Source organism: Ranitomeya variabilis, chromosome 4, assembly GCF_051348905.1.
Source record: "Ranitomeya variabilis isolate aRanVar5 chromosome 4, aRanVar5.hap1, whole genome shotgun sequence".
Classification (NCBI taxonomy): Eukaryota; Metazoa; Chordata; class Amphibia; order Anura; family Dendrobatidae; genus Ranitomeya; species Ranitomeya variabilis.
Window position 1 is genome coordinate 216120346 of NC_135235.1, and position 26035 is coordinate 216146380.

Below are 26035 nucleotides of genomic sequence, written 5' to 3' on the forward strand. Positions count from 1 at the left end.
GTGATGCTCTGCGTGTCCTGACCCTTATCATAGCTGCGATGCTCTGCATGTCCTGACACTTATCTATTATAGCTGCTAGATAGATAGAGATAGAGCATGACTCAGGTTATCTTATTGGTGTAATACCTAGTGCAGGGGTGAAGCATGACTCGGGTTATCTTATTGGTGTAATGCCTGGTGCAGGGGTGGAGCATGACTTGGGTTATCTTATTGGTGTAATACCTATTGCAGGGGTGAAGCATGACTCGGGTTATCTTATTGGTGTAATACCTAGTGCAGGGGTGAAGCATGACTCGGGTTATCATATTGGTGTAATGCCTAGTGCAGAGGCATCACGTTTTCTCATTGGTGTTAATGCCTAGTGCAGGGGTTTAGCATCACGTCCTCACATTGGTGTAATGCCTAGTGCAGGGGCGGAGCACGACACAGGTTCTCATTGGTGTAATGCCTAGTTCAGGGGTGCAGCACGACACAGAGGTTCTCATTAGTGTAATGCCTAGTTCAGGGGTGCAGCACGACACAGAGGTTCTCATTAGTGTAATGCCTAGTTCAGGGGTGCAGCACGACACAGAGGTTCTCATTAGTGTAATGCCTAGTTCAGGGGTGCAGCACGACACAGAGGTTCTCATTAGTGTAATGCCTAGTTCAGGGGTGCAGCACGACACAGAGGTTCTCATTAGTGTAATGCCTAGTTCAGGGGTGCAGCACGACACAGAGGTTCTCATTAGTGTAATGCCTAGTGCAGGGGTGGAGCATGACACGGGTTCTCATTGGTGTAATGCCTAGTGCAGGGGCGGAGCACGACACAGGGGTTCTCATTGGTGTAATGCCTAGTGCAGGGGCGGAGCACGACACAGGTTCTCATTGGTGTAATGCCTAGTTCAGGGGTGCAGCACGACACAGAGGTTCTCATTAGTGTAATGCCTAGTTCAGGGGTGCAGCACGACACAGAGGTTCTCATTAGTGTAATGCCTAGTGCAGGGGTGGAGCACGACACGGGTTCTCATTGGTGTAATGCTTAGTGCAGGGGCGGAGCACGACACAGGGGTTCTCATTGGTGTAATGCCTAGTGCAGGGGTGGAGCACGACACGGGTTCTCATTGGTGTAATGCCTAGTGCAGGGGCGGAGCACGACACAGGGGTTCTCATTGGTGTAATGCCTAGTGCAGGGGCGGAGCACGACACAGGGGTTCTCATTGGTGTAATGCCTAGTGCAGGGGCGGAGCACGACACAGGTTCTCATTGGTGTAATGCCTAGTGCAGGGGCGGAGCACGACACAGGGGTTCTCATTGGTGTAATGCCTAGTGCAGGGGCGGAGCACGACACAGGGGTTCTCATTGGTGTAATGCCTAGTGCAGGGGCGGAGCACGACACAGGGGTTCTCATTGGTGTAATGCCTAGTGCAGGGGCGGAGCACGACACAGGTTCTCATTGGTGTAATGCCTAGTGCAGGGGCGGAGCACGACACAGGGGTTCTCATTGGTGTAATGCCTAGTGCAGGGGCGGAGCACGACACAGGTTCTCATTGGTGTAATGCCTAGTGCTGGGGCGGAGCACGACACAGGGGTTCTCATTTGTGTAATGCCCAGTGCAGGGGCGGAGCACGACACAGGTTCTCATTGGTGTAATGCCTAGTGCAGGGGTGGAGCACGACACAGGGGTTCTCATTGGTGTAATGCCTAGTGCAGGGGCGGAGCACGACACAGGTTCTCATTGGTGTAATGCCTAGTGCAGGGGCGGAGCACGACACAGGGGTTCTCATTGGTGTAATGCCTAGTGCAGGGGCGGAGCACGACACAGGTTCTCATTGGTGTAATGCCTAGTGCAGGGGCGGAGCACGACACAGGTTCTCATTGGTGTAATGCCTAGTGCAGGGGCGGAGCAGTGTAGCCGGGGGGGGGGGGGGAGCCCTGGCACTTGCTCTCCCCAGAGGTCTGACACTTGGAGGTCACTACGTCCAATCCTATCCCACCTTTCCAGAGATAAGTGGCGCCTTCAGCCGCTTATCTTTGTGAGTCAGGTTCACCTTTAACCATTTTGATTATGGTGACCCTAAACGCTCGCACATCTGCGGCCGGATCTCTGGGGGAAGTTCGTCAGCTTCTGTTGTTTTCTTTCTGTTTCACATTTTTGCAGCGATTGCTCATAGGGAGAGCGGTAATTTCCTAAGAGCAGAGCGGTGACTGCGGCGCACGTGACTCAGCCGATGTATAAATAATGAGATTTCTGAGCTCATCCTGGAGTCATCCTCTCATAAAGAACCCAAGACCCGATCGTTACCGCTCATAGGGCGGAAGCTACAGAAACCGCTCAATACGTGACGCAGCGGGTTATGGGACGTGACTGCTGTGTACAGAAAAAAACGTAATCGAGGTCTGGGAAAGCAGATACAAATGGGAGTTATTCTATTCACTGACAGGAAGCAGAGCTCTGGAAAATGCTGAGGATATGAAATATTTGTACAATACAGACGTATCTGTGACGGCACGTAAAAAAACGTTTCTGGACCCTTAATTAATTGGTTGACAGTTTCTGCAGCACGGTGTGCTGCTCGCTATGGATTTTTGGGTTGGTTAATTGACTGTTTCTGCGGCACAGCGTCCGCTCGCTCTGGATTTTTGGGTTGGTTAATTGACTGTTTTTACGGCACGGTGTCCCGCTCGCTTTGGGTTGGTAATTGCCTGTTTCTGCAGCACGGTGTCCCGCTCCCTCTGGATATTTGGGTTGGTTAATTGACTGTTTCTGCAGCACGGCGTCCCGCTCGCTCTGGATTTTTGGGTTGGTTAATTGACTGTTTTTACGGCACGGTGTCCCGCTCGCTTTGGGTTGGTAATTGACTGTTTCTGCAGCACGGCGTCCCGCTCGCTCTGGATTTTTGGGTTGGTTAATTGACTGTTTCTGCAGCACGGCATCCCGCTCGCTCTGGATTTTTGGGTTGGTTAGTTGACTGTTTCTGCAGCACGGCATCCTGCTCACTTTGGATTTTTGGGTTGGTTAATTGCCTGTTTCTGCAGCACGGCGTCCTGCTCCCTCTGGATATTTGGGTTGGTTAATTGACTGTTTCTGCAGCACGGTGTCCCACTCGCTCTGGATATTTGGGTTGGTTAATTGACTGTTTCTGCAGCACGGCATCCCGCTCGCTCTGGATTTTTGGGTTGGTTAATTGACTGTTTTTATGGCACGGTGTCCCGCTCGCTTTGGGTTGGTAATTGACTGTTTCTACGGCACGGTGTCCCGCTCGCTCTGGATTTTTGGGTTGGTTAATTGACTGTTTCTGCAGCACGGCATCCCGCTCGCTCTGGATTTTTGGGTTGGTTAATTGACTGTTTCTGCAGCACGGCATCCCGCTCGCTCTGGATTTTTGGGTTGGTTAATTGACTGTTTTTATGGCACGGTGTCCCGCTCGCTTTGGGTTGGTAATTGACTGTTTCTACGGCACGGTGTCCCGCTCGCTCTGGATTTTTGGGTTGGTTAATTGACTGTTTCTGCAGCACGGCATCCCGCTCGCTCTGGATTTTTGGGTTGGTTAATTGACTGTTTCTGCAGCACGTCATCCTGCTCACTTTGGATTTTTGGGTTGGTTAATTGACTGTTTCTGCAGCACGGCGTCCTGCTCCCTCTGGATTTTTGGGTTGGTTAATTGACTGTTTCTGCAGCACGGTGTCCCGCTCGCTCTGGATTTTTGGGTTGGTTAATTGACTGTTTCTGCAGCACGGTGTCCCGCTCGCTCTGGATTTTTGGGTTTGTTAATTGACTGTTTCTGCAGCACGGCATCCCGCTCGCTCTGGATTTTTGGGTTTGTTAATTGACTGTTTCTGCAGCACGGCATCCTGCTCACTTTGGATTTTTGGGTTGCTTAATTGACTGTTTCTGCAGCACGGCATCCCGCTTGCTCTGGATTTTTGGATTGGTTAATTGACTGTTTCTGCAGCACGGCTTCCTGCTCCCTCTGGATTTTTGGGTTGGTTAATTGACTGTTTCTGCAGCACGGTGTCCCGCTCGCTCTGGATTTTGGGGTTGGTTAATTGACTGTTTCTGCAGCACGGCATCCCGCTCGCTCTGGATTTTTGGGTTGGTTAATTGACTGTTCCTACAGCACGGTGTCCCGCTCGCTCTGGATTTTGGGGTTGGTTAATTGACTGTTTCTGCAGCACGGCGTCCCGCTCGCTCTGGATTTTTGGGTTGGTTAATTGACTGTTTCTGCAGCACGGCGTCCCGCTCGCTCTGGATTTTTGGGTTGGTTAATTGACTGTTTCTGCAGCACGGTGTCCCGCTCGCTCTGGATTTTTTATTTCTTGGACTCTTTCGCCTGTGACTTCGCGTCTGGTTCAGAGTATGTGCCTCATGTGTGACTCACCGCTCTCCGCAGCACAAATAAACAATTACACAGATAGTACAACTGCGGGAGCTCAGGCCAACCAATCGCGTCGTGCTGTGGTCACCGTGGGAACATTATGTGTGGGAGGACCATTTAAAGGAGACACGTATTAATTTATGCATATCTGAATTTTTATATATTTATATTATATTTTTGGAAAGTCAGGGTTTGATTCTGTCTGATAATTTTAAGGGAAGTCGCGACCTAGCGTTCTATCGCCGCGCTCTTCCTCCTGGCCTCGTGTCAGTTTTCAGTAATGCCATCATTTGTCTATTGCAAAATCGGTCTGCCGATGCAGTCATGCTGGGAGTTGTAGTTCCGCACATTCTGAAGAGCTGCAGTCAGATAGTTGGACCTTCGCATTCTCCAGATCAAATTGAAGGGTGACCACCCGCCGATCAGAAAGTGATTATATATCATTGCCTCATAAGATGAGGGCGCCCCTTTAAGCAGATTAGAGATCACTTTACGACATGTTGAAATACCTTTCTAGTCTCCATTCTCTGCCAGCAAGCGGGAGGCGACTTTTAAGCATTCTTTTTAGTCTCCATTCACTGACCGCAAGTAGGAGGCGGCTTTCAAGCATTCTTTTTAGTGTTCATTCACTGACAGCAAGCAGGAGGCGGCTTTTAAGCATGCTTTTTAGTCTCCTTTCACTGACAGCAAGCAGGAGGCGGCTTTTAAGCATTCTTTTTAGTCTCCATTCACTGACAGCAAGCAGGAGGCGGCTTTCAAGCATTCTTTTTAGTCTCTATTCACTGACAGCAAGCAGGAGGCGGCTTTTAAGCATTTTTTTTTTTCATATACATTTCCATTCTCCCAAACTCTACCCCCTCTCCATTCTTTTTCTGCCCATTTGTCAGTTTTCCAGGCACGCGGCCCAGTGCATTCAGCGGGAGGCACTCGCCCGCCCGCCGCTTAGGTGCAGCGTTTTTTTCTGCACAGATTGTAGCCTGGCAAAGAACGTGACAAAAGGTAGTGCCCTTCATCCCCCCTATTGCATACACAGGGGCTGCCCCCCACCTCCTCCCCGAGAATAAAAAGCCAAACGCCATGACACCGGACAGACGCCGCTGCAGAACGCGGCGCCAACTGATGGATGCCGCTATCTGACGATTTGGAAACGTGATAGCGCCATTAGTCTGTCATCCGCGCAATCATCCTGTCGTCTCCGCTGGCGTAATGTCCTGACCTACAAGGAAAAAATATCCTCCGTCCGGTCTGACCGTCATTACAGCGTGCCCCCCCTCCGCAGCGCCCTGACTGCGGAGCCATGGTCTGTAGGGTGTGGGCAGGGTGGCAAACAGAAACCAGTTGCTCCTTTTTTTGGTCGGCTGTGTATAAGGCACCTTTTGAAGTGGGGTGGGCACAGTGTATCCCACCTTCAGTGACAGTAAATGGCCGCCTATGTCCCGGAGTATAACCCCCCTCCTCCTCGCCTGCATATTGTAAGCCCCGGCATCGCATTACATGCACTATCCACGGATGGGAACAACGGCTTCTAACTTACTGTCCTGCTTATGAAAGCACAACGTAGTGATACTTAAAGGAGTGGTCCACTAGACAATCCCTTTAATTAGAGGGGTCCTCTAATATGCTGCTGCACCCCAGGGTATATGTCCTCTGCAGCACCAGCACATCACAGTTTTCACTGGGTCGTCCACCTAGTGGCCTCTCCTTTACAGCTTATAGTCTTTAACTGAGAAGCAATTTGCAGGGTTTCTTTTTTTAGCTTTTATATGTCTCAATCTGAGCTGTTGGGGCTCCTTCCCCCTCTGGCAACTTACTTCATACACCCTACTTCCCCTACACAAGCAGTATTCTCAGCTATACTTCTATGTACTTCAACTGGTTGTGTACAGAACAAGTCTCCTTCCCCAACTGGAAACTGACAGTATAAGTCCTTTCTTACTCTGCCCTACAGAGCTCTATTCAACTGTACTGCAATGTAATGCAGTGGGTTTTAACTAGAATCAGTCTCCTTCCCCATCTGGTAGCTTACAACATAGTCCTTTCTTACTCTGCCCTTCAGAGCTCCTCTCAACTGTACTGCAATGTAATGCAGTGGGTTCTTACTAGAATCGGTCTCCTTCCCCATCTGGAAACTGACACTATAAGTCCTTTCTTACCTTCCCCTACAGAGCTCTTCTCAACTGTACTGCAATGTAATGCAGTGGGTTGTGACTAGAATCGGTCTCCTTCCCCATCTGGTAGCTTACAATGTAGTCCTTTCTTACCTTCCCCTACAGAGATCTTCTCAAGTATACAGTACTGCCATGTAATGCAATAGGCTCAGACTGCAAAGTCTCCTACCCCCTCTGGTAGCAGATTATATAGAACTGTGTTGCTTTAGCTACAGAAGGAATCTCCTTAACTATACTGCCATGTACTGCAGCAGGCTCAGGACAGAATTGGTCCCCTTTCCCCGCTGGAGAGAATTGGTTCTTTTTCCACTTGAGACTGAATTGATCTCCTTCCACCTCTAGCAGCTGACACTATAGCCAATTCTTACCGTCTCTAAGAAAAATTTTCTTAGATATACTGCTATATAATCCAGGAGACTCTGGACACAGTCTGTCCTTTTCCCACTCTGGACAGTATATCTCTCCTTCCCTCTCTGGCAGCTAACAATATCGCTCCTTTTTACTAACCCCCTACAAAATTCTTAAAGGGAACCTGTCACCCCGTTTTTTCGGTATGAGATAAAAATACTGTTAAATAGGGCCTGAGCTGTGCATTACAACAGTGTATCTTGTGGACCCCCGTTCCCCACCTATGCTGCCGAAATACGTTACCAAAGTAGTCGTTTTCGCCTGTCAATCAGGCTGGTCTGGTCAAAAGGGCGTGGTGTCTTCCCCCAGATCTTGCGTAGTTTTCCGTTGGTGGCGTAGTGGTGTGCGCATGTCCAAGGTCCCGAATCCTGCACAGGGGTGTGAAAATAGCAGCGATGTGCGCTACTTCATTGGTGATCGGTGGGCGCGGCCATCTTGCTTTGGCCGCGCGTGCGCAGAAGCGGCGCTCTGCTGGCCGCGGCTTCAGGAAAATAGCCGCAGGATGCAGCGCGTGCGCAGATGGCTATCGCGGCGGCCATTTTCGTGAAGCAGAGTTCGCATCTCGGCTTCACGAAAATGGCCGCCGCGATAGCCATCTGCGCACGCGCGGATGCCCGCGGCCATTTTCCTGAAGCCGTGGCCAGCAGAGCGCCGCTTCTGCGCACGCGCGGCCAAAGCAAGATGGCCGCGCCCACCGATCACCAATGAAATACCGCACATCGCGATCTTTTCACACCCCTGTGCAGGATTCGGGACCTTGGGCATGCGCACACCACTACACCACCAACGGAAAACTACGCAAGATCTGGGGGAAGACACCACGCCCATCCGACCTGACCAGCCTGATTGACAGGCGAAAACGACTACTTTGGGAACGTATTTCGGCAGCATAGGTGGGGAACGGGGGTCCACAAGATACACTATTGTAATGCACAGCTCAGGCCCTATTTAACAGTATTTTTATCTCATACCGAAAAAACGGGGTGACAGGTTCCCTTTAACTATACCACCATGTAATGCAGTGGACTCTGGATACAATTGATCCCTCTCTCCCCCCTCTGGCAACTGACACTGTGGTCCTTATGTGGTACATTCTGGAAATAATCTGTCTCCTTCCCCCTCTGGCAGCTAACACTATAGCCCTTCTTCCCCGCAGATGGCGTCTTCTCCGTTATACCGCCATGTTATTTAAGGTTATACTTATGACTGCATTGTGATGGTGCCGCCTGTAAGTTGCAGTAAAAAAAACTAAAATTGACCAGAAAAATGTCTTCACTGCCGGCCGGCCCAGCGCGCTCCGCTGCTGGGGGATTGTCAGAATGTGTTCTACCACTTTACCTGTCAGTGTCTGTGCACATGGGGCAGATACGCAGCAGAGTCTGGGCGCTCACTTATGGGGGGGCACACAGGGGTTAGAGGGTCACACTGTCACACCTTAGGATCTGCTCCCTTAGGATCCTATTCCCTGCCGCACCTATCCCTCCAGGATCCTGTTCCTCAGGATCTGGTGCCATAGGATCTTATTTCCTAGGATTTGTCTCCCTCAGGATGCTGTTCTTTATTATCTGCATCCCTGAGCTCTGCCTCCCTTAGGATCCTATTCCCTTTAATCTGTCCCGCCTATTCACCCAGGATCCTGTTCCTTAGGATCTGCCTCCCCTGGATCCCCCCCCAGGATCCTGTTCCTTAGGATCAGTCTCCCCTGGATCCCCCCAGGATGCTGTATACCTATAATCCTGTTCCTTAGGATCCTATTCCCCAGGATCTGTTCCCCCACAGGATCCTGTTCCTAAGGCTGTCTCCCCAGGATCCTGTTCCTTAGGATTTGCCTCCCCTGGATCCCCCACAGGATCCTGTTCATTAGGATCTGTCCCCCCAGGATCCTGTTCCTTAAGATCTGCCTCCCCTGGATCCCCCAGGATCCTGTTCCTTAGGATCTGGATCCCCCCAGGATGCTGTTCTTTAGTATCTGCATCTCTAAGATCTGCCTCCCTTAGGATTCTATTCCCTTGAATCTGTCCCGCCTATTCACCTAGGATCCTGTTCCTTAGGATCTGCCTCCCCTGGATCCCACCCAGGATGCTGTTCTTTAGTATCTGCATACTTATGATCCTGTTCCTTAGGATCTGCCTCCCTTAGGATCCTATTCCCCCCAGGATCCTGTTTCTTAGGATCTGCCTCCCCTGGATCCCCACCAGGATCCTGTTAGGATCTGTTCGCCCAGGATCCTGTTCCTTAGGATGGCTTCCCTGGATTCCCCCAGGATCCTGTTGATTAGGATCTGCCCCCAGGATCCTGTTCCTTAGGATCTGTCTCCCTTGGACCCCCCCGGATGCTGTTCTTTAGTATCTGCGTCCCTCAGGATCCTATTACCCAGGATCTGTGTCCCCCCCACCCCACCCCACCCCGTTCCCTATGATCTGTCCCCCAGGATGTTCTTTATAATCTGCATCCCTGTGATCCTGCCTCCTTTTGGATGTTATTCCCTTGGAACTGACCCCCTATTCACCCAGGACAGGATCCTGTTCCTTAATATCTGCTTCCTTTAGGATCCTATTCCCTATGATCTGTTCACCCTCTATCCAGGATCCTGTTCTTTAGGATCTTATTCCCTTGGATTTGTCCCCCTATTCACACAGGATCCTGTTATTTGGATCTACTCTCCAGGAGCTGCCTCCTCGGGATCTGCTGCTGCCATCCCTCGGCCCCTTCCCTCCTGCCGAGGTTGTAGCAGGACAGTTTCTCCCCTCCCCCACCATTGGCTCAGTGACCCCGCCCCCTGCCCTGTGTCACCTCCCAGTCACTGCGCTGCAATCTGACCCGCTTCCCGTGCCAGGCTCCTCCCTCCTTCCGCTGCCACCAATCCACGCCCAGCAATCCTGCAGCATCATCTCATTACCATGCCGTCCAGAAGAGGTGAGGGGGGAATCGCGCCCTGACCAATCAGCGCTCTGATAGCACGTAGTGTCTCATTTGCATATGACTGACATTCCTGTGCCAGCCAATGAGCAGACAGAGCGGGTGAGTGTGCTGATTTGCATGTGAATGACACGTCTGAGGCAGCCAATCCCGGGGCAGAGCGGTAAATGGGCATGCGTAGGGGGGCGCAGGCTTCCCTCCCGCTCCCCCGCCCTCTGCTATTTCTCTCAGAGAGGGGAGAGTGAATGGTGCCTGATACAATGTTACAGGCCGGAGGGAAGGGACGCGGGGAGCGCGGGGCTGCGAGCAGCTGACACCCGGCCCGGAGCACGGACACCCCCGGAGCACGGACACCCCGGGGCTGAGGACCAGCGGGAAAACACCGAGCGGGGAACCCCGAGTATAGCCTGCACCCGAGCTGCGCAGCGGCATCATCACCCCGCAGGCCGGCTACTGAGGGGGACCTTCGACAACCGAGAGGAAAACTCCGACAACTGAGAGGGAAACGGCTCCGACAACTGAGAGAGGAAAACGGCTCTGACAACTGAGGGAGAGGAAAAGGGCTCTGACAACTGAGGGAGAGGAAAACGGCTCCGATAACTGAGGGAGAGGAAAACCGCTCTGACAACTGAGGGAGAGGAAAAGGGCTCCGACAACTGAGGGAGAGGAAAAGGGCTCCGACAACTGAGAGGAAAACGGCTCCGACAACCGAGAGGAAAACTGCTCCGACAGCCGAGAGGAAAACGGCTTCCGACAACTGAGAGAAAGGAAAACAGTTCCGACAACCGAGAGAGAGGAAAACAGCTCTGACAACTGAGGGAGGAAAAGGGCTCCGACAACTGAGGGAGAGGAAAAGGGCTCCGACAACTGAGAGGAAAACGGCTCCGACAATCGAGAGGAAAACTGCTCCGACAGCCGAGAGGAAAACTGCTTCCGACAACTGAGAGAAAGGAAAACAGCTCCGACAACCGAGAGAGAGGAAAACAGCTCTGACAACTGAGGGAGGAAAAGGGCTCCGACAACTGAAAGGGACCTCCGACAACCGAGAGGAAAACTGGTCCGACAGCCGAGAGGAAAACAGCTCCGACAACCGAGAGAGAGGAAAACAGCTCTGACAACTGAGGGAGGGAAAGGGCTCCAACAACTGAAAGGGACCTACGACAACAGAGCGGAAAACTGGTCCGACAGCAGAGAGGAAAACTGCTCCGACAACCGAGAGGAAAACAGCTCTGACAACTGAGGGAGGAAAAGGGCTCTGACAACTGAGGGAGAGGAAAAGGGCTCCGACAACTGAGGGAGAGGAAAAGGGCTCCGACAACTGAGGGAGAGGAAAAGGGCTCCGACAACTGAGGGAGAGGAAAAGGGCTCCGACAACTGAGGGAGAGAAAAAGGGCTCCGACAACTGAGGGAGAGGAAAAGGGCTCCGACAACTGAGGGAGAGGAAAAGGCCTCCGACAACTGAGGGAGAGGAAAAGGCCTCCGACAACTGAGGGAGAGGAAAAGGGCTCCGACAACTGAGGGAGAGGAAAAGGGCTCCGACAACTGAGGGAGAGGAAAAGGGCTCCGACAACTGAGGGAGAGGAAAAGGGCTCCGACAACTGAGGGAGAGGAAAAGGGCTCCGACAACTGAGGGAGAGGAAAAGGGCTCCGACAACTGAGGGAGAGGAAAAGGGCTCCGACAACTGAGGGAGAGGAAAAGGGCTCCGACAACTGAGGGAGAGGAAAACAGCTCTGACAACTGAGGGAGAGGAAAGCGGTTCTGACAAATGAGAGAGAGGAAAACGGCTCTGACAACTGAGGGAGAGGAACACGGCTCTGACAACTGTGGCAAAGGAAAAACCCCTCCGGAGTACATCTCCCAACAACTGTGAGTGAGACTCCAATCTGCGGAGACATTCCAGAAGAGAGTGAGGGAGATTCCTCAGAGAACCCGCCAACAGCTGAGGCCTCCAGAGGAGACCCCCCTGGGAGAGAGCGCGGCCTGCATCGGGGCAGGTTCTGTGCACGGCAGCCCCCCGCCTGGAGCAGCAGATGATGGGGGGCGCCCGGTGGCTGCCCTGTGGCGCTGTCATGTGAAGGTGCAGCTCCTCCTCTCTGGCAGCTCCTCTACACATTTGTTATTGTTTTCCTGCGCTGCCTCTCGTGGCTCCTGGAGGGGGCACACTACACCGCGGCAGCACCGTCCCTCTGCCAGCAGCACCTGTACCTGTTCTCCTGCATTGTGCCCCCCGGACCTGCAGGCTATGTGACAGCATGGCACGGGCACCCAGGAGTTGTCAGTGACTGCTCCCAGGGCATCGTGACCACCCTGTGCCCAGCATGTTCTCCGAGAAGACCCCCAGTGCCCGCGGCCTCAGCATGTTCGGTTAGTTCCCTGCTCTACAGGTGTCCTCTCTCCCCTGGTGATGGGCAGTGCCCGCTCTGTGTAGTAGCATTGTAGATGTGTGTGGATGTGTACGGGGCAGCGGGGAGTGAGTGGGAGGACTCCGCTTAGTGCATCGGCCTCCCTGACACATTTTTTTTGCTCACTGGTCCAACCTCTGATAGTAAAGGATTTAATTAAGTGGCGCATCTAAACCAGGAGATGGCACAAGTGGCAGCAGCGGGGCACAAGTGGCAGCGGTGGGGCAGAACTAGTTGGGGGGGGCACTGGATCTATATTGTTGACGCAGGCTGCGAGCTCCAGCCTGATCAATGAATTGATTAACCCCGTCTGTTTCCCCTCCCACACTCTTGCATAGTGGGGTAGTGTACCGCGTCGGCTACGCTTGGCATGTGGGTATATATGTGATGGGTAATGCTCGACCTCACTGCCCCCACAGCCATGTAGCTTACCTGGACATCAGCTTATCCATAGGGGGATGCTATTGGCATTGGGGTCACCAAGATGAAAGATTATTGCCTCCCGTAAAATCCCTTAAAGGGACGGCAACCTAAATGAATCCCCCCCTGTGTACACTGAGTGTAGCGGGAGAGAATCTATTGCTCGCTGCTATCAGCCATTCAGACCAAAGTATTCCTCAGCTGGGAGGCAGACACGTGTCCTCTCGCCTCCCCGTAGTGTCGGGGCGGATCACGCCTCAGGTGCTCAGCCTGTGTGTGCCGCCGTCATCATCTTGTTTTGGCAGGGTACGGCGTACATGTATCCCACAGCGACAGAAGATTCCCCATGGGGAAAAGAATGTTGCGGCATGAGACACTTTATTTGCATTGAAAGTCCCTTTAAGTAAAGTTGTGCTCCACAAAGTTGGGGGTGTTGAGGTTTCATCTGCCTCGGGAATGTTAAAGAGGTTCTGCAGAATTTGTTCAGCCTGAGCACCCTGATTCATGAGATTCCAGTTTGCAATTTTCAGAGCTGATCCTTCCGTTTTTTTTCCGGGCAGGGTCCTCTGCTATAAATCTAGTGCCCCCCTTTAAGCCCCAGCTCGGATGTGTCTGCCTCTCCTACCTCTACGTCTCACATTGTGTTTGTGGCCGCTCTGAGGTCGTACGGAAGGTCACAGCGAGTCTGAGAAAACAGGAACGAGAACAAAAGGAGACCTTCCTGAATCTAGGGTGCGCGCCCAGCTCTGCTACATACTGCGTCAGCGGGGGGGCCGGTCACTGCCTCGGGGGCACCACTACCCAGCCAAATCTCTGGGGGACAGGGGGACTGAACATCAAAAAGCTTCTTTATTGCATAGTTAGAAGTTTGGCACTTCTTCTTTGTTAGATCTCTGCTTCCTGTCAGTGAATGGAATTGTATCTGGAGGCGAGAATTAACAAAGATTAATCTTGTCTCTTCTTTCTCCTAGTCTGGACTAACGTGGAGCCGCGGTCTGTAGCCGTCTTTCCCTGGCATTCTCTAGTTCCATTTTTGGCCCCGAGCCAACCAGACTCTTCCGTCCAGCCCACCGAGGGGCAGCAGCCGGTCACCCACCCTGGGGCCTCCAGCCAGAGCAAAGGTATGTTACGTCCTGTACGTCCGTTATGTGCCCACCCACTACGTTGGCGAGGATAATATGAAGGGTTAATCTTACTCTGCTCCTCCAGAGCCCCCCGAATCTGCATCGGTGACCAACGAGGCTGTCCCTGTGCCAAGAGTAGAAGATGAGCGGTGCGGAGTCACCCTGATCGATACAGTGCCCCAGCTACCCAACGAGGAGCCCGTGAGACAATCCCAGCACCAAGAGGTCACCACGCAAGGCACTACCGCTGACCGGAGGGCGGATAGCGAGACAGAGAGTGACCACGATGACCCGTGAGTAGGGCGCTGACCATGCAGATAACAGGTGCGCCGGCCCTGTCCGCTCGGGTGCGCCGGCCCTGTCCGCTCGGGTGCGCCGGCCCTGTCCGCTCGGGTGCGCCGGCCCTGTCCGCTCGGATTCAGCTGTGGATTTCGGCACATTAGACAAGTTTTCACCTGTGCTCCTATTTCCTTGCAGGTTCTTTACGATCGGCCCCTCGGAGATCCCTCTCCAGGTGCATTCTGGGAAACGTCGGACCCAGTCTCTCAGTGCCCTCCCCAAGGAACGAGACTCTTCCTCCGAAAAGGACGGGCGAAGTCCTAACAAGGTAACCCTCGGAAAATTCTGGTGTAAGTAAAGTGGGGAGACACGGCCTTGCACCCACCTCATCAGTATTCCCAGCGGTGGGAGCCCCATCTATCGGGTGTGTGGTGTGGATACCCCTTTAATACGTGGTCCTTTTTATTTTATTTTTTGTACAGAGGGAGAAGGATCACATTCGCCGTCCCATGAATGCGTTCATGATCTTCAGTAAGCGTCACCGGGCCCTGGTGCACCAGCGCCACCCGAACCAGGACAACCGCACCGTCAGCAAGATCCTGGGCGAGTGGTGGTACGCGCTGGGCACCAAGGAGAAGCAGAAGTATCACGACCTGGCCTTCCAGGTACCCATAGGGGGCAAACTGATTATTGGAATGGGTGGTGACGGCACCACGATGCATACTGCGCCTTAAAGGGGTTGTCCAATTTATGGCCAGTCTGCAGGGATAGGTCATCGGTATGAGATAACTTATTGTTGGAACAGAATTAAGACAATGGTGGGTGGGCTGCACCCCGGTATTGGCACGGTCACTAGCATCGTCTCTTATACCAGGTGAAAGAAGCACATTTCAAGGCGCACCCCGATTGGAAGTGGTGCAACAAAGACCGTAAGAAGTCCAGCTCGGATGTGAAACAGGTGATGCCCGGTCCCTGGGGTGTGCCCAAAGAGATGAGGGAGAGGAGTATGTCCGAGACTGGCACCACGGCTGCCCCCGGAGGTGAGACCACCCCTCATGTCGGCATTCTGCCCCTGAGTTTATCAGACCAACACGGAAGTAGTACATTTTTTTTTTTCTTTTATTTCTTAAGTTTCCTCAGATATTGCGCCGTCCGGTCTGATGCTGGAATCCAAGCTCGGGGCTCCTTCATCCACTATGCCAAGCGGGGATCGCCTACCCACTACCTCCACTGCGACAACCCAACTTTCTCGCCCCCGGGCGTTCTCCCACAGCGCCGTGCAGAGCATTGAGCATCGGGAGGACAGCCAAGCCCTGCAGGAACTGAAGCAGGTACAGCGCCGACATTGCCGAGGGACTCGTGTAGGGTGAATTTCTGTGAAAAGTTCCTGTTAACGGTCAGGAACTGGGACATACGACGCCATACATACATATGCGACCCTCACCCGGGCCCTGGTCTGTCGACATGACCCCCACCCGGGCCGTGGTCTGTCGACGTGACGGCTATAGTCCTGCAATTTTTTATACTTTGCTAATCTCTAGTATTCATTTCCATCACTGCTGATTGTCCGCTTAGGAGTCCAGTGGGCGGTCCTACTAGGTGATTGTCTTCCTCCACTATGCATCTGTAAGCTGTCAGTCACTTGAGTAGAACCACCCACTGGACCCCTGCTCATTAAAAGCGCAGGGCTTTAATAAGGAAAACTACAGGTTATGCAGAATCTTTACAGCGCTGATAACCTGATGGGTCGTGTGACGCTTTTTTTTTAAAGGCTTTTTCTGGCTAAATATTGGATAAAAAAAAAAGTCTAAGCTTTACATACACTTCTGCTGAAGGCCACTCTTGCATTCACCAAGTCTCTGCTCTTATAGTAAATAAGCCGGTCACTGCTGGAGACGAGAAAATCAGGTTAATAGTCTGTGATTATTAAGGTTACGGCCCCCTCTCTTCAGTACACGCTGTCCTTCTGGGTCCCAGACGCAGGTGTAATGTCTGGGTCTGATTGTCCTTGTTAAAATGTAACCTGTCTGGAGCGCAGGCTATAGCGTCCATTACCCAGAGAGCATTGGATAAGGCGCCACCTGGTGGTCACACATAATCAGTCACCTAGTCGGGGTCTCTGCATAATGGCCCTCTGATCACTGCCTGGCGGCCAATAGGAATGGCTTTCTGCCTGCCTGTTAGGAAAGGAGTAGATCATCTACAGATGTCTGGCTCTAGAGCTAAAAATGTTACCAGCTGCCAGAGGGAGAGAGGAGACTGATTCGGTCCAGACCCATTTGCATTATTTAGCAACATTTTGTTGGGCTTGTATGAACAGCTTCCGGAGGTGGAAGGAGACTGATCCTGTCAGTCCCCCCTCCAGCATTACTGGGCCGTTTGTTGAAACTACTGTGTAAAAAGGGATTATATTGTCCTCTGCCAGAAGAGGAAGGAGACTGGTTTTATTCAGGGCCTGTTGCATTACTTGGCTGTAGATCTTAGAGAATTTCTACTGGGGGGAAGCAAAAATAATTTGTAGTCACCTATCAGAGGCAGCAGGAGACTGATCCTGTCAGTTCACATGGCATTACTTTGCAGGATTTATATTGTAGCTGCCAGAAGAGGAAGGAGACTGATTTTAAGCAGAATTTGTTGCATTACTTGGCAGTAGATCTGAGACTTCTTCTACAGAACAAGTAAAAAGGATTTATATTGTCAGCTGCCAGAGGTGGAAGGAGACTGATCCTGTCCAGAGCCCATTGCATTACTTGGCAGTAGATCTAATGAGTCTTCTTCTACAGAGGAAGTAAGAATCAACTTCGTCAGCTGCCAGAGGGGGAAGGAGATATGTCCAGAAATAGCATGTAAAAAAAAAAAATTCTATTCACTGACCAGAAGCAGAGGTTATAAAAACATTTAAGAAATTGAAAGATGAAGTATATTGTAAAGTTGGCGAACATGTAGTTGCACGCGAGTTGAGTCCATACGTGTAGTCATATACTGCAACGATGGCCGTTATTCACAGATGTGCTCAAGTCGTTCTCCATATTCCAACCAGAAGGCCACGTTCGGCGGCCCGGAGCCCACGGCGTTCCCAATGCCTACACACAGCGAGAGCTCTGTCTGCCCAACGTCCCGAGTCTGTCTGACCCTTCCGGGACCTTATCGCCCGCCACGCACCGCCAGCGAGGACATGACCAGCGACGAGGAGAGAATGGTCATCTGCGAGGAAGAAGGGGACGACGACGTCATCGGTGAGTTTCTGCCCCTCGCCAACGTCGCATGATTTGTCAGACTTCCTCACCTCCTTCCCTAATTTATCTCCTCCCCGGCAGATGACGGATTCGGCTGTGCGGACATAGACCTGAAATGTAAGGAGCGAGTCACCGACAGCGACAGTGAGGGCGTATCTGGAGATGAGGCGGAAGGCAAGGTGAGTCGCACAAATATATTGGCCCCCTCCCCAAATCCTTCACTATTAGATTACTGCAGTTTAACCCCGTCATTGCTGTTTATCTAGGGTCCCCCACAAGGGGTCTTCTCGCCAGTTATTCGCTCCGCCTCCCTGTCCGGGAACTTTCCGCTTTCATCCGATGACTTGAAATCTGAAAGGCCCGTCAGTATGGTTCAGTCGCCCAAGCCCAGCGATCACCCACAAGCTGCTTTCCCTCGTGGATACCCCCCACTTCCTCCAGCCAAACCACCTGCTCGTCAGCCCAGCCAGCACCAAGCGAAAAGACCACCAGAAGTGCGTTTCACCATGGTGGACCCAGCGGCCAGCTACAAGAGGAAGCGCGTCTCTGAAAGCGGGGGGCAGAAGGTTTTAGGAGAGGCGGCCCCTCTGCTCAGTCAGTACACAACTCAGTCCGTTATCTCACTGAGTGCACCCCAAACTCTTGTCCTACCCAGTTTACCTTCCCCCAACAACTCAAGCACCGTGTATTCTTCAGTGCCCAGATCCTACGACCTGCAGCGGGGGACCCTGGATGGCCGCTCCATTGTACCCACACTAGGGACTGTACTGGTGTCGGGACCACAGGGACTCGGGGTCATTCCCCAAGGCTTCAAACCGGCCACCACAGAGGTGACTAATGTGGTGAAACCAGTAAGCAGCACACCGGTGCCCATAGCCAGCAAGCCGCTGCCGGTAAGCCGGAGCAGCAGCAGCGAGCTATGTGATGGGCGCATACCTGGGTCCCCCGTGGGCATCGGAGTAGTGTATGCCCATGACCGAAAACCAGTGCAGCAGCTGACTTCTCCAGCATCTTCCCCACTTCCACAGGGAAAACCGACAGGTGGGCTAGTGACTAACCTCCTGGTAGGGGCACCTAGCTATGGGCAGCCGGCTCCCAATTCTGGAAACGGTACCGGACACGCTCCAGTCACGGCTCTGCAGTTTATTACCCAGAATCCTACAGGTAGTCCGAACGGAGCCGTGCCGCTAGGAATCCTCCAGCCGCAGCAACTGCTTCCGGCAGCAGCAAACAAGCGGGGCGGCATCACCCAACTGCAGTATATCCTGCCCACCATACCCCAGCAGTTACCGGGGGGCATCCAATTCACTCTTCCACCTGGAAATACGAAAGTGATCGCCACCCCTCAAGCTGTCCCAATCGTCCAGCCTGGCCCTGCTGCCAGCCCGTCACTGGGTATTGTGTCAGCGGGTGGCAAAGGTAAACCACCATGGCGGCTCTGCCAAATAATTTTTTTTCTCCTCTGTCTTCAGCCCCTTGATTGTGTCTCTCTTCATTCACAGCCCAGTCTGTTTCTCCAGCCCCTTCACCAGGGAGTTGTGCGCAGCTGCTGCCCGCTCCGGGAATCCTGGCACCCAGTACTCCTGTCCAGGGCAAGATGCTGGTTCCTGTGACTGCACCTCATATGACTGTGCGGCCCAACCCTGCAACACAGCTACCACTAGTAACGTCTCCTTTCCCCGTGCAGAACGGTGCTCAACCCACCAATAAGGTACACGGCAGAAAATCCGGAGCCAAGCATCACTGTGTCAGCGCAAGCACGCTCTCCGCCCTCTCACCTGTCTGCAGCCGCAGACAGCAGAGCGGGACAGAAGCACACGCGCGCTGTCACTGTGCGTCTGCGCGCTGTCACTGTGCGTCTGCGCGCTGTCACTGTGCGTCTGCGCGCTGTCACTGTGCGTCTGCGCGCTGTCACTGTGCGTCTGCGCGCTGTCACTGTGCGTCCGCACTTGTATTTTGATTACTTGCTTCCTGTCTCATTTATCTTCTGTTACTTTGAAGATCATTCAGATTACTCCGATGTCCATGGTGCAGCCGCCAATCCCTTCCCAGAGTGCCTTAGCGTCCCCAGTTAATTCAACACTCCAGAGCGCAATTCCCGTCACCATGGCGACTGCGACGGTTGTGGCAGCGACTTCTCAACAGCAGAAAGTCATTTTACCGTCTACCCGGTAAATGCAGCAAACAATTATTCTTGTTCTCTGCATCATTTATAGCAGGTGGATCTTTTAGGACAGAAGAAAGCAGAAGTAAATGCCATTCTTTTTATCATTATTATTTTTTTTATTATTATTATTTCTTCCCTGCCTTCTTAAGGCAAGAGAATTACCACCTTTTTTGGAGACATTATTATTAATAATATTTTTTTATTATTATTATTATTATTATTTATTTATTTTCTAATTTCATAAATGCATGTAACTGAGGCTGAAAATAATATATGCAGTTCTGTTCCATGAAATATTTTGCATTGTTTGCCATCTATAGCCTCTATGGTGCGCCAGCTGCAGGATGAGTTAACTGAAAATCCATCAGTGAGCTCCTTCTGTTTGTCTTATAGGCAAATTTGTAGATCTTCTTAGCTGTAACTAAATTGCAAAAATTAATTTTTAGTCCCAAATACATGTTTTGAGCAAAAACACATATAAAATATATATATACCGTATTTTCCGGCGTATAAGACGACTGGGCGTATAAGACGACCCCCCAACATTACCAGTTAAAATATAAAATCTTCTTAAAAGTCGGGGGTCTTCTTATACACCCTATGTCGTCTTATAGGGCCGGTGAATATGTGCCTTTTGGGGGGGGGGGGGGGGGAGTGGTCCTGATGACGACGACGAGGGGGCGTCTCACAGGAAAGTGAGTATCCCCCATTACCTCATCGTAGCGCTGCAGCGTGGGGTCTCTGTGCTGGGAGCGGCGGCTGCTGTGCTGTGGGGCGGCGGCTCCTCTTCTGCAGTGTGGGGCCTGTGGGGTGGCGGCGGCGTATCTTCATGCAGTCGGGGCTCCTCCGGCATCTCCTTAAAGCCCGGAAGCCCCGCTGGCAGCTCCATCTGTACAATGCGGTGGCCTCCGGGAAAATGTCCGCTGCTCAGATTCAGATCTCGTCCCGAGATCTCGGGAGACGAGATCTGAATCTGAGCAGCGGCCATTTTCCCGGAGGCAGCTCAATAGGTGCGATGCGGTGGCCTCCGGGAAAATGGCCGCTGGGGGCGGCGCATGCTCAGATTCAGATCTCGTCCCGAGATCTCGGGACACGAGATCTGAATCTGAGCAGCGGCCATTTTCCCGGAGGCCACCGCATTGTACCGATGGAGCTGCCAGCGGGGCCTCCGAGCTTTAAGGAGATGCCGGAGGAGCCCCAACTGCATGAAGATACGCCGCCGCCCCACAGCACCAGAGGCCCCACACTGCAGAAGAGGAGCGGCCGCTCCCAGCACAGAGACCCCACGCTGCAGCACTACGATGAGGTAATGGGGGATACTCACTTTCCTGTGAGACGCCCCCTCGTCGTCATCAGGACCACTCCCCCCCCCCCCCCCCCCCCCCACCCACCATATACACCCGGCGTACAAGGCGATACCCGGCGTATAAGACGACCCCCGACTTTTAAGAAGATTTTCAGGGGTTAAAAAGTCGTCTTATACGCCGGAAAATACGGTAGTCATAGTACGTTATCGCTGGCTGTGGCTGCTGTCAGAGACCGAGAGGCATCTAAATGGTTAACAGCCGTGGCCAAATCTCTGCTCTGATCTCTGCTGTTAACCATTTAGATGCCTCGGTCTCTGAGTTACGGCCATGTGCCTAGTAAAATCTATAGATCTCCTTTTCAACTAACCTTGTCTCTCGGCCAGGATCACTTACGTCCCCTCCGCGGCGGGCCCTTCACTACCTCTGGTGACCACCAGCTCGCACTCCCAGGCTGCCGCCCCCGGCACTGCCCCCTGTATGCAGACCACACTCCCGGCTGGCTCCATGGCTCTCGGCTTCACCACCATAAGTCCGGGCGGTCAGACCATTGTACAGCCGCTGCTCGCAGGTAAGAAAATGGACACTATCCCAGGTGGGCTACATCTGCGCAAAGGGGTCCGAGCAGCAGTGCTGGGCATTGGCCCATGGATGAAGCTGAAAATAGCGCTGCCTTTAATTATGTCTGATTTCTAATTATATATTCTTTTTCTTTTGATCCAAGGACAAAGCCAAATTCTTGCCTCCGGGCAGGTTGGTGTGTCTCCTGCCTCCACGCCTCCCGGGCCCCCGAATAGCAGCGGCCAGGTCTTAACAGCTATATACCCCTCCGTTGGCTCCAGCACACTGGCTGTGCCGGCTGCTCCTTCCACACAAAACCTGGTGTACACCGTGGCAAGCACCAGCGTTGTGCCTGCTGCACCCACCACCATACTGCCTAAAGTCGTCACATCTCCACCAACAATCAGCGCACCGCCAGCGCCATCCACAGGGGGCAGCGCCTCACACGTCACAACAGTTACCGGTAGGTCGTGTGCGACTACGACTACACACGGCCATCGCTGCTCGTCCTGCAATTCTGCATGAATGAATAATTTATAAAGTGCACATCTTTTCAGGCCTTCATTATAAAGTACATTACCAGTCAAAAGTTTGGACACACCAGGCCATGCAATGGTTTCCTTTGAACAGTTCATTTGTAGAATCACTGGCCTTCAGAAAGTGTTTGCCTCTGCAAAACACCCCTGATGGTTGTAGTGTTGGTACCCATTGTCCTTTTCCACAACTGTTCTGAGCCAGAATATGGGAAGAAACACTCGACTATAAAGACAAACAACAGTCCATCATTACTTTTCAGACAATCTGGAAAATTGCTAGAGCCTTGGTGGTACCCTCAAATGCAGTCATGAAAACCATCAATCACTATAATGAATCTGGCTCTTGTGAGGACCGCTCCAGGAAAGAACGACCAAGAATGACCTCTGCTGCAGAGGATAAGTTCATCAATTACTTGCCTCAAAAACTACAAACTGATAGCACTCCAGAGAACAGCCCTCGCAAATGATGCACAGACAACATGTAGCAGATAAATCTCAACATCTATTGTCCAGAGGAAATTGTGTATTACGGGGGATGAGTTGGACGCAGAGTAATAATAATAAGAGAAGGCAAAGCAGCCAAGAAATGCTCAAGCACCTCTGGGAACTCCTTCACGACTGTGGAAGCCATTCTAGGTGGCGAATGCCAAGGAATCTATGGTGTAACACGTATATTCTGGTTTCTTGCACTTCTTGATTCCATACGTGTTCCTTTGTGGTTTTGCTGAATTCAGTCTGAATCTACAATGTGCAAATTGCAGTAAGTACAAGGAAAATCATTGCATGGGCAGGTGTGTCCAGACTTTTGATGGCTACCGTTCATAAGTTTGGAGACTTTGTAAAATTACATTACTGATCCTGAGTTACCTCCTGTATTATACCCCAGAGCTGCACTCACTATTCTGCTGGTGCAGTCACTGTGTACATACATTACTGATCCTGAGTTACCTCCTGTATTATACCCCAGAGCTGCACTCACTGTTCTGCTGGTGCAGTCACTGGGTACATACATTACATTATTGATCCTGTGTTACATCCTGTATTACACTCCAGAGCTGCACTCACAATTCTGCTGGTGCAGTCACTGTGTACATACATTACTGATCCTGAGTTACATCCTGTATTATACTCCAGAGCTGCACTCACTATCCTGCTGGTGCAGTCACTGTGTACATACATTACATTACTGATCCTTTACAGATTCTGCATTATACTCCAGAGATGCACTCTATAAGGTTAAAGTGGGTGTCCGGGACTTTATAAAAAACAAAAAATGTGCCTATACACTAACAGGAAGGTAATTGCTACTTACCTGCGTGTTCTTCCCCAGGTCACAGACCGCTCCTGCCAGGGATTCCGCTGTCTCTGCTTACGAGACTGTGTGTGACTTCCAACGTCATTTTGATTGACAGCCGGCTCCCCCTGTTAGGCAGCGGGGATCCGGCTGTCAATCAGAATGACATTGAAAGTCCCACCCAGTCAACAGAGAGGAAAAGAATCCTCCGCTCTGTCAACGTGACGTTAGCAGAGGCTTCTGAATCTCCAGCAGGAGCGGTCTGTGACCGCTGTTTTCCAGGGAACAACGGTGCCGGACACAACAGGCATGTAAGTTGCAATTACAGTCCTGTTAGTGCTTAGGTACATTTTTTGTTTTTTATAAAGTCCCGGATACCCCTTTAAAAACCTTGCCATGTACCAAGTTTTGCTTGCTTCGCCCTCCACTTTCTCCCAGGATCCTTCAAGCTATTTAAAGGCATTGTGTCACCAGGTTTTTGCTGTGGAATCTGACAGCACCACGAAGTAGCTGTGTGCTATAGATTCTAAACAATCAGTGTTTTATCAGCAGGAGATTATCACTGCAGGACTGGATCTCACGTGCTAGGCAGTCTCACCACCACCACTGATTGGCAGCTTGCTGACAGTGTATACAGGAAGCTACCAATCAATGGTGTCGGCAGGGTTATTAAGGGCTCAGCATTCCAAGCACTGCTAGATTCTGTCTAAAAAGCACCAAGCAGCCCTGTGATATATCACTGGAATCAGGATTTCTAACCCTACATCATTTTGTTCTCAGATGACTAATGCGTATGTATAATATACCGTAGTTATACCTCTGTGTGACCGGTTATTATCACTAAACTCCACTTCTGTCCCTTTTGCAGCCTCCTCTGTTACATTCAGTTTAGTGTCCCCCAAGCCACAGAGAAACCTCCCGAAGCCTCCACAGAAGGTAAAGGCCACCCTTGCCAGTATCCCGGTGGGATCGTACGAGGCCACCTCTCTTTCCCCCGGTGGGCGCACCATTTCCAGACCCACACCTTTGCTGCTGCGCGAAGAGACACCAGAACCAAAGTAAGAAACTTAGGATTCCAGAAAATAAAGGTGGGGGTCCCCTGCTAGTGATGGTCAGTCCTAACAGCATGTGTGTGTATATCAGGTACACGTTAGAGTCTCGGGGGACACCCATTGTCCGAGAAACTACAGCGGAGCAGTCGTCTTCATCGAGCCCCTTTCCGCCTCGAGAGCTTGCTCCAGGGAAACCAAGGTTGCCCGTTTCTGAGGAGCGACCATCCCGAGACATGTGGGCTAAGAATGTAACGGAGGAGAAGTCCGTTGGGTCCCCTCTACAGAGTGGCGGAGCCTTTGGGGCGTCGGATGTGAAGAAAGAACCGCCACCATCGCCTACTGTCAAAAAGGAGTCATCGGTAAGTGGTCCGATCCCTCACATGCCCCTGCACGGCGCCCCCTGCTGCTTCAGTCACTTCTAATTTAGATCTGTGCTAGCCACGTCCAGCCGGAGTGGTCCGGGACCCCCTTTGCCTTTATGGATGGATTCCTTCCTTCACCATCCATCTACATGTGTTCAACAAATGCCCCCCCCCAAAAAGGACGACTTTGTGTCATGTCTTCTTCACACCCATACAGTATCCTACAGAATGGAAAGCCACCGCATCAGAGATCCGCCCTGACACCACTCCGGCTCAGCCTGCCCTTCCCCCACCTTCTTCTCCGGTGGCATCCGCTGCCTCAGCTAGTGTTAGTGGGTCTCCTGGAGAAGCTGGCAGGTCCACGGGACCCCCTTCCGAGGTTCCCGACCGTAAAGATGGACCTGTGAAAAAGCCCAAGTTGCGTCCTCCGCCCTTGAAGAAGACGTTTGATTCTGTTGACAAGTAAGTCTTTGCCGTTGTATACTCGCTTATCTATCCATCTTTTCTTTTTTCAGGGCGAGGGGTGACATCCTAAGACACTCATGTCTCTCGCTCTAACACCAGCAGGGTCCTGTCGGACGTGGATTTTGAGGAACGTTTTGCTGAGCTTCCCGAGTTTAAGCCAGAGGAGGTGCTGCCTTCGCCCACCCTTCAGTCCCTCGCGACCTCCCCACGAGCGATCCTGGGCTCCTATCGCAAGAAACGTAAGAATTCTACTGGTATGTGCCCCCTGGGTAGGAGGAGTGCGACTATCGAACCTCCTCTACCACTGGTGATTACATTGGGCAACTTTTTCTATTCCTTTTTTTTAATTATTTTTATAGATTTGGACTCCTCCACCGAGGATCCCACGTCCCCTAAGAGGAAGATGCGCAGACGTTCTAGCTGCAGCTCAGAACCAAACACCCCCAAAAGTGCCAAATGCGAGGGCGACATCTTCACCTTTGACAGAACAGGTAAGGTGTCCGTCCAAAGCTCGGATGTCCATCTCCTTTGTGTCTTGTATATCTTCTCTCCCACTTCTGATCTCCTGGATTATCTCATTAAAGGGACGGAGGCAGACGACATGTTGGCCGAGCTGGAGTACGATAAAGTCCCTTACTCTTCTCTACGCCGGACCCTCGATCAGCGGCGAGCCCTGGTCATGCAGCTTTTCCAAGAGCACGGATTCTTTCCTTCTTGTAAGTAGCACGGAAATTACCGGAGTAAAATGCCGATAACTAGGGATAAAGGACCTATAGAAACTATTTCAAGGGGTTGTCCAGAATTTCAAAAGCATGGCTGCAGTTGTCCAGCTCTCCTCGCCACTCATGGGATTTTATTCTCCGACAATCTATTGAAGGGATATTCTGTTATGTAATCTGAGACCAGCTGAGAACCTGATTCCAACAGTCGCTTGCTGATCTGCCTGCTGATAAAATCCTTTTTAGAGCTCAGAATGTGGAAC

The 26035-nt window shown here is 51.9% G+C and overlaps 1 protein-coding gene across 6 annotated transcripts in view; it reads left to right on the top strand.

The window, feature by feature from the left end:
- Nucleotides 1-26035, top strand: part of CIC (capicua transcriptional repressor) — a 61798-nt gene that overhangs the window by 33529 nt on the left and 2234 nt on the right. For 3 of the 6 annotated variants that reach the window (XM_077259945.1, XM_077259946.1, XM_077259941.1), the window contains exons 3-21: nt 13645-13794; nt 13883-14090; nt 14275-14404; nt 14559-14741; nt 14951-15116; nt 15208-15407; nt 17084-17312; nt 17394-17491; nt 17579-18731; nt 18815-19023; nt 19314-19483; nt 21170-21354; nt 21508-21807; nt 24043-24232; nt 24318-24585; nt 24806-25050; nt 25153-25307; nt 25413-25544; nt 25638-25769. In XM_077259945.1, coding sequence (XP_077116060.1) covers nt 13645-13794; nt 13883-14090; nt 14275-14404; nt 14559-14741; nt 14951-15116; nt 15208-15407; nt 17084-17312; nt 17394-17491; nt 17579-18731; nt 18815-19023; nt 19314-19483; nt 21170-21354; nt 21508-21807; nt 24043-24232; nt 24318-24585; nt 24806-25050; nt 25153-25307; nt 25413-25544; nt 25638-25769 — 4503 coding nt within the window. The remainder of the gene's footprint in view (nt 1-13644; nt 13795-13882; nt 14091-14274; nt 14405-14558; nt 14742-14950; nt 15117-15207; nt 15408-17083; nt 17313-17393; nt 17492-17578; nt 18732-18814; nt 19024-19313; nt 19484-21169; nt 21355-21507; nt 21808-24042; nt 24233-24317; nt 24586-24805; nt 25051-25152; nt 25308-25412; nt 25545-25637; nt 25770-26035) is intronic. The other 3 variants (XM_077259943.1, XM_077259942.1, XM_077259944.1) reach the window with 3 other exon arrangements.